The 6,600-nt window shown below is 60.8% G+C and overlaps 1 protein-coding gene and 1 pseudogene across 1 annotated transcript; one reads left to right on the top strand and one right to left on the bottom strand.

Moving 5' to 3' along the window:
- Positions 1–239: 239 nt before the first annotated feature.
- ACA1_219920 (uncharacterized protein) lies at positions 240–1,355 on the bottom strand (the record flags this gene model as incomplete). The annotated part of the gene is made up of 3 exons (XM_004337230.1): positions 240–275; positions 325–759; positions 927–1,355. The coding sequence occupies 3 exons, from the start codon at positions 1,353–1,355 to the stop codon at positions 240–242; spliced, it is 900 nt and encodes a 299-aa protein (XP_004337278.1).
- A 925-nt stretch (positions 1,356–2,280) lies between these two features.
- On the top strand, positions 2,281–6,379 carry ACA1_219910 (annotated as a pseudogene).
- Positions 6,380–6,600: the final 221 nt, after the last annotated feature.

Raw genomic sequence — 6,600 nt, 5'->3', positions numbered from 1 at the left:
GCGGCGGGGGCGGTCCTCCTGGGGCCTTCATCGCTGGAGCTGGCGGCGGGGGCGGTCCACCGGGCGCGGGCGGAGGCGGCGGGCCGCCGCCGGCCTTGACTGCGGGCGGGGCGGCGGGGGCGGGCCACCACCTCCGGGCGCTGGTGGCGGGGGCGGTCCACCGGGCGCGGGTGGAGGCGGCGGGCCGCCGCCGGCCTTGACTGCGGGCGGTGGCGGCGGGGGCGGGCCACCACCACCCATCATCGGGGGTGGCGGCGGGTCGTGTGGAGATCGAGCTGGCGGCGTCGGCGGCATCGGCGATCGCGGCGGCGGCGTGGGCGGCACGCCGTTGTCCGACAGCGGCGGCGGCGGCACAAACGCCAGCGGCGGAGGGATCAGGCCCTGCATCGGCGGCGGCGGAATGTTCATGCCAAAGTCCATGGGCGGCGGCGGGAGGTCCATTGGCAGTGGCGCGCCGAAGAAGCTCGAGCCGCTGAACATCGGGGGCGGCTCGTCGGGCATCAGGAAGCCGCCCGAGCCGCTGTTCGAGGGCCAGTCCACGGGTGGCGGGGGCAGGTTGAGCGGCCCGTCGGAGAAGCTGCCGAGTGCTCGGGCGGCGTGCGGGGGCAGCGAGGTGCCTCCGGAGAGGGGCTGGGGGATGAGCGGGGCGCCAGTGACGGATGGGGAGTAGAGGGGCGTCTGGGGCAGCTGGACGTTGCCGCTGGAGCCCAAGTCGCCCACGGGCCGGCCGCCGTAGGGCAGCACCGAGTTGTAGGACACCTGGTTTGGCGACACGTACGTGCTGTTGGGGCTGGGTATCATGGACCCGCTGCCGCTCCCTCTTGGCGCTAGCGAGCTCTTTCTGTAGAGCGCAGAGTTAGAAGAAGAAAAGCAAAGGAGGAAGAAGATGACCTTGTAGAGATTGGGGGGGGGTAAGAAATACATACCGAGATGGCGCTGCCTCTGCGTCCTGCTGAACCCACGGTTTTCCTCCTCTCCTTCTCCGCCCTCTTGGCCTCCTTCTCCTTCTCCTTGGCCTCCTTCTTCAACCGCTTCTTCTCCTCTTTCTCCCGCTTCTTGGCCTCGGCGGCCTGCTTCTTGGCCTCCTTCTTGCTAAGCTCCTTCCCGTTGTTGTTGAAGTTCCCCACATCGACCCCGCCGTTCGTGAACGACGTTGTGGTGGCGATGGGGGAGTAGGGCGCTGCAGGGAACGACGGTCCAGCCGACAGGGAGAGCGAGGGGGGATTGTCTCTGGGTTGTGTTCCTCGAGGAGAGGGGGTTGTGGCCTGCATGGCCTGCGCGAGCTGAGTAGGGTCGATCCTGGTGTTGCTGTTATCGGTGGAGCTGGGTCGCCACGGGCTGTTGGGGGAGGTCATCGAGGGGGGTCTAGTGGACACCTGATTGAAGAGGTCGGAGGCCGAGGTGATGGTTCGCCGCGCCCCCGGCGGAGGCCGCGTGCGAGGGGGCTGCCCTGGAGCAGCCATGACGGGCACCGATGATGTGTATTCTTGCTATTCTGATTATTGAGGTGATTATCGCAGTTTCGTTCACACGACGATGTGGCGCAGGCAGAAGAGCAGCTCTGTTGATGAATGACGTTTAGGGAGCCGCGAGTTCACCACCCCGCTCGTGAAGGGACTCTGGCTTGTTTCGCCGCAGACGGAGACGCGAGGCTGCTGCCAAACCCGGATATGAGTGAGCTTTACCATCTCCCATCGGCCACGCGGCGGTGGTGTGTTTTCGCGGGATGTTGTCAGGGTACGGCTGTTTCAAACCCAGGCTCGTAGCAACTACAGTTAACTCGATCAGCGAGGCCTGTGATGCCTTCTCCCCCCAACAGCTTCAACTTCATCGAGCTCCCGCCGCTCGTGCATCAACGACTCATGTTGGACGTCTGCTGTCTGCCCCCACCAAGGGCCTTGTTGAACGGCGGGGCGCGGAAACCTTAATGTGGGCTCTCCCTTTTATGGAAGGTACTTTGAAAAACAGAAACACGCGCGAGCTGGGCGTGAAGGGTCACCAACGGCCGGTCGCAGTTGGTGCACGCCTGTGGACGATGAGTGTGTCCTTGGTGAGGTGACCTGGTCCAGCAGCAAAGGAAAGGGCCGCGAGGCCAGCCACGACAACGTCTCCTTGAGGATAGCGCCAACATACACACGCAGAAGAACTGGAAGACAAGGCAAAGGAAGAAGAGACTCCAAGTGATTACTAAGGGTCAACGATATTATTGCCGTATTCCAAGCCAGACAACACACAGAAACGAGTCGCATCGCGGAGGAGTGATTGGCAGAGAGGAAGGAGATGGGGCGCATTTTGATCTATACGCTGGCGGGCGACAGCGCCTGTGCCAGGGCGAAGGAGTTGCTGGTTCAGAAGCAGCGAACGACGGGAACCGCCCTCGTGGAGATTAATCTCACAGACTACCCCAAGCGATCCAGGGAGATGAAGCGACTGACTGGCAAGCGCAGCGTACCGCAAATCTTCTTCAATTCGCTGCACGTTGGGGTACGCGACGCTGCTCCTTTTTTCCCGCCATTTCTTTGATCTCTCACCGCCGTAGTGCGATTTGTGCATTGCAGGGGGCAGCCGAGCTGCAGGCTCTGGAGAAGTCGAACAAGCTCGACGAGATGCTCGAGAAAGGTGCCACAAAGCCCAGTCCCCTCTTCTTCCAGTGTTCGATTTTCTCACCTCAAGGCGCCTGGTCAACGCGCAGTTGCAAAGGAGGAGGCACCACCCACACCTCTGCCCCCAAGCGACAAGGACAAGCTCGTGGCCAAAGCACTGATAAAGACGGTCAGTGGCGGAAGCCCTGCCAAGAGGAGGGGCACGGGCACGGGCAAGGAGTCTACCGAGGTGGTGCCCCTGGCGGTGTCAGGCGGCAGTGGGTCGAACGATGAACCGTTGGCGGGCGCTGGCACTGGCTCGCCATCGAGCTCGTCCGTGCTCTCGACATCGTCATCGCCGGCCACCGACGCGGTACAGTCCGATCGATCAGAAGACGACTTGTCCGATGACGAGATCACAGGAGAGGGTGAAGAAGTTCTTCACGGTTCACACTACTTGGAAGCACCCGACGAAGCAGAGATTGAAGAGGTGCGTGCTGTCGTTATTTGTTATTTCACTCCTTTGGACTTTGGACTGATCATCAACACTGACCTATGGCCGTCGGCTTGCCACCTGTTAGATGGATGCTCTGTTCGATCAACTGCGGCAGGGAGATGCGGGGCTGAAGCGAAGAGACATCGGGTCGTTCAACAAGGTCAAGGACTGCTTCAGGGCGTTTGAAGTGGTGATGTGGCTTATGACGCGACTGGGAATCGAAGAAGAGGTACACTGGATCGGTCCGATGCAGCTTGCAGCTGGCTTGTTGATCAGTCGTGCTGACCACCCGCTCGCTTTGCCTCCTGTGACTACTACCAATCTAGGTGGCGGTTCGTGTGGGCCAGCAATTACTGCGGCTGGGGTACATCTATCGGGCGAGGGATGGAGGCGATGAGCCCTTCGCCAACTCCACGGACATCTTCAAGTTTGCGGTCGACGACGATCCCAACGTGCTCAACATGCGCCGCAGATGGAAGCACCGGCCCCGCCCTCCGCTCGAGGTGGCGCAGGCGCTCGAGGACCGGTTGCGCACCCTCCTTGACGCCTATGTGTCGCCCGACGGCCGATTGGTGGACTACCCAGGGTGAGATCCCTGCTTTTCAGCATCGATGAGTCTTCATGTACTGATCAAGTGCTTCGTCATGCACGACACATAGGCTCGCCATGTCGGTGGACTTTCACAATTACACCAACACGGTGCTCGAACTGCAGACGCTGGACCTGAGCGGTGTCAGCGAGCCGCAGCTCAAGGCCTTCTTCATTAACATCTACAATGGCATTGCCCTGCACGGGCTCGCTGTTTTGGGTTCGCCCTCGACGCCCGGCGAAAGAGCGGCCTTCTTCGATGAGCTGGCCTACATCGTAGCCGGCCAGCGCTACTCTCTCTACGACATCAAGCATGGAATACTCAGGTGCGTCAACTCTGCGCCCGCCCGCCCACGCCACAGCAGGCGCTAACGACCATCTATTGGCGCGGATCCAGGGGCAATCGCAAGCCGCCAGGCGTAGCCGTGCGTCGCTTCTCCAAGTCCGACCCGCGGGTCGAATGGACCATCCGCGAGCTCGATCCGCGGATACACTTTGCGTTGGTGTGCGGTACGCGCTCGTGCTCCCGCCTGCGCGTCTACCCGACCCGGCCCTACAGCGTGCCCGCGGACTCGGCCTTGGTCGCGCGCCACCCGCACCTGTTCTCCACCGAAGCGGCCGCAAGCAATTCGATCACGGTCGACATCGACAAGAAGCTGACCATGGCCACCGAAGAATCCATTGCCGAGACTACTTCCATCGTGTTTGGTACCTCTTTCTCTCCCCCCCCTTCCACGGCACATCAGCGGTGCCCGACCAGTTCTGACCCCGCTTGTGCACTTTGTAGAACTGCGTCAAGTGCTCATTGCCCGCACCTTCGGGTGGTTCCACGACGACTTTGGCGCCAATGATAAGGATCTGCTGTCCTGGATCATCCCCTACCTGCGCGACCCCGGGCTCCAGGCCGACCTGGTCGAGTGCCTCAATGACCTCCAGTTCGAGGCACGCCGCCATCACTCCCCATACCTCTCTGCCTGGTCGTACAGATTAACTGATGAATGAACGGAATGTCGTATTGTTATTATTACCCTGCAGGTACGCTGTGGCCATTGGAACTTCGACCTCAACGTGTGGGAGCGGCCGGTGCTGGACGTGGTCAGCGACAAGGGGCCGCTCATCCTGTCGTGCCCCGGCTTCCGTCGCGAGTTGGGCAGCGAGCGCACGGCGGCCATCCGTCTCTTCGGCCAGGAGATCGGCGCCAACGAGACTCACCTCTATCGCACCCACTTCCACAGCCGGTACGCACATACGCCCACCACACCTCGTACATGGGCTGCGCTGCACAGATCTCGGTCCTCATCATGTTCGTTGTGATCGTGATCGTGATCGTGGCGACCAGGCCGCACACGAACTTCATGTGCAAGGACTCGGACGAAGGAGCGGTGGTGATCTGCGTGGCGCGGGACGACGTGGAAGCCGAGCACGGCACTGCCGCCCCGCCACCCCAAGTCGCGCAGCGCAAGAAGGCCGGCGCCAAGCCCCTCAAGAAGTACCGCGTTCTCATCCGCACCCCCAAGGTACGCAGCAAACGTTAATCTGCATCACCCACGGTGTGACTTGTGAATGCTGACGGTCTGTCACCCGCGCGCAATACAGGCGGATACGCAGATCGTGCTGAGCGCGTCTGGTCAGAAGGAGCTGTTCGAGTCGCTTCGGGCAGTGTACACCTTTGCGGACAAGCGCACGCTGGTGCCCATCGAAGACCCCAAGTTTTGTGAGGACCTGCTCTCTCTCGACGATACCCTGGTGCGACTTCTTGCCCCCCTCGCACATCGCACTCTGGTCTAACGTGGGTGGAAAAACGGCACAGCTCTACACCGAGTACAAGTTCGGCGTGCTGTACTACAAGGACGGTCAGACCAACGAGGACGACATGTTTGGCAACGTGGACACTTCGCCCGAGTACGAAGCGTTCTTGCAGATGCTGGGCCAAAAGGTGCGCCTTCAAGGGTGGAAGCAATACGCGGCCGGCCTGGACACGGAGAAGAATCAGACCGGCACGCACTCGATATTCACGACGTGGGACAAGTACGTGAGCTCCTCTTCCCAACGTTGGGTTTGACGACCTGTTGCCGGGCAATCAAGTGCTCACCTGCCATGTCTGATTGTGATCGCTTAGCCATGAGATCATGTTCCACGTGAGCACGATGCTGCCGTATTCGAAGAAGGACAGCCAGCAGATCGAGCGCAAGAGGCACTTGGGCAACGACGCCGTGCTCATCGTCTTCCACGACGGGGCCACTCCATTCCAGCCGCAGTGCATCACCTCCAAGTACAGCCAAGTACGCCTCCTCGCCCGCGTACGCGACACACGACACATGACACGAGACTAATCGCGCAAATGGGTGCTCTCGATCGTATCAGATCTACATGGTGGTGCAGGCGATCAAGCAGGAGGGCGGCGAGACTATGTACAGGCTGGGTGTGGCGTCGAGGGAGGATGTCCCAGAATACGGCCCACCACTGCCCAACCCTCCCGTCTTCCCGGCCGGGTCGCAGGCCCGCGACTTCATCTTCAAGAAGAGTACTTCGCCACCATCACATTTTCTCGATTGCGAGATCATCATTCGTTCTGACCTGCTTTCTCGATCGCGCGATCGCGCCAGTGGTGAGCGGCCTCCGAGCAAGCATGAAGGGACCCGACTTTGCCAAGCGGATTGCCCATTCAAGAGGCCTCGCGCTCAACTCCTACGCAGAGAAGTACCTCAACTGATCCGTGCATCAACCTCTTGCAACATCATCAGCTTTTCTATTGTATGTACACAACACGCACACCCCTCTCGCTTTGCACCTCTTCTTTGATTGTTATCTTGTATCATAAACCACGCGAGTCACACGGCCTCATTGTCGTTGAATGCAATCGCCGAACCGATCGAAGAAAAGAGAGGGTTCTGCAGCTGGTGAGTTCTGACGCTCGGGCCTCGAGCGTTTCCC

Source organism: Acanthamoeba castellanii (assembly GCF_000313135.1).
Source record: "Acanthamoeba castellanii str. Neff unplaced genomic scaffold scf7180000084758, whole genome shotgun sequence".
In the NCBI taxonomy this organism is placed as follows: Eukaryota; Discosea; order Longamoebia; family Acanthamoebidae; genus Acanthamoeba; species Acanthamoeba castellanii.
The sequence above is the reverse complement of the archived record's forward strand: the minus strand, read 5'-3'. Positions and strand labels throughout refer to the sequence as shown.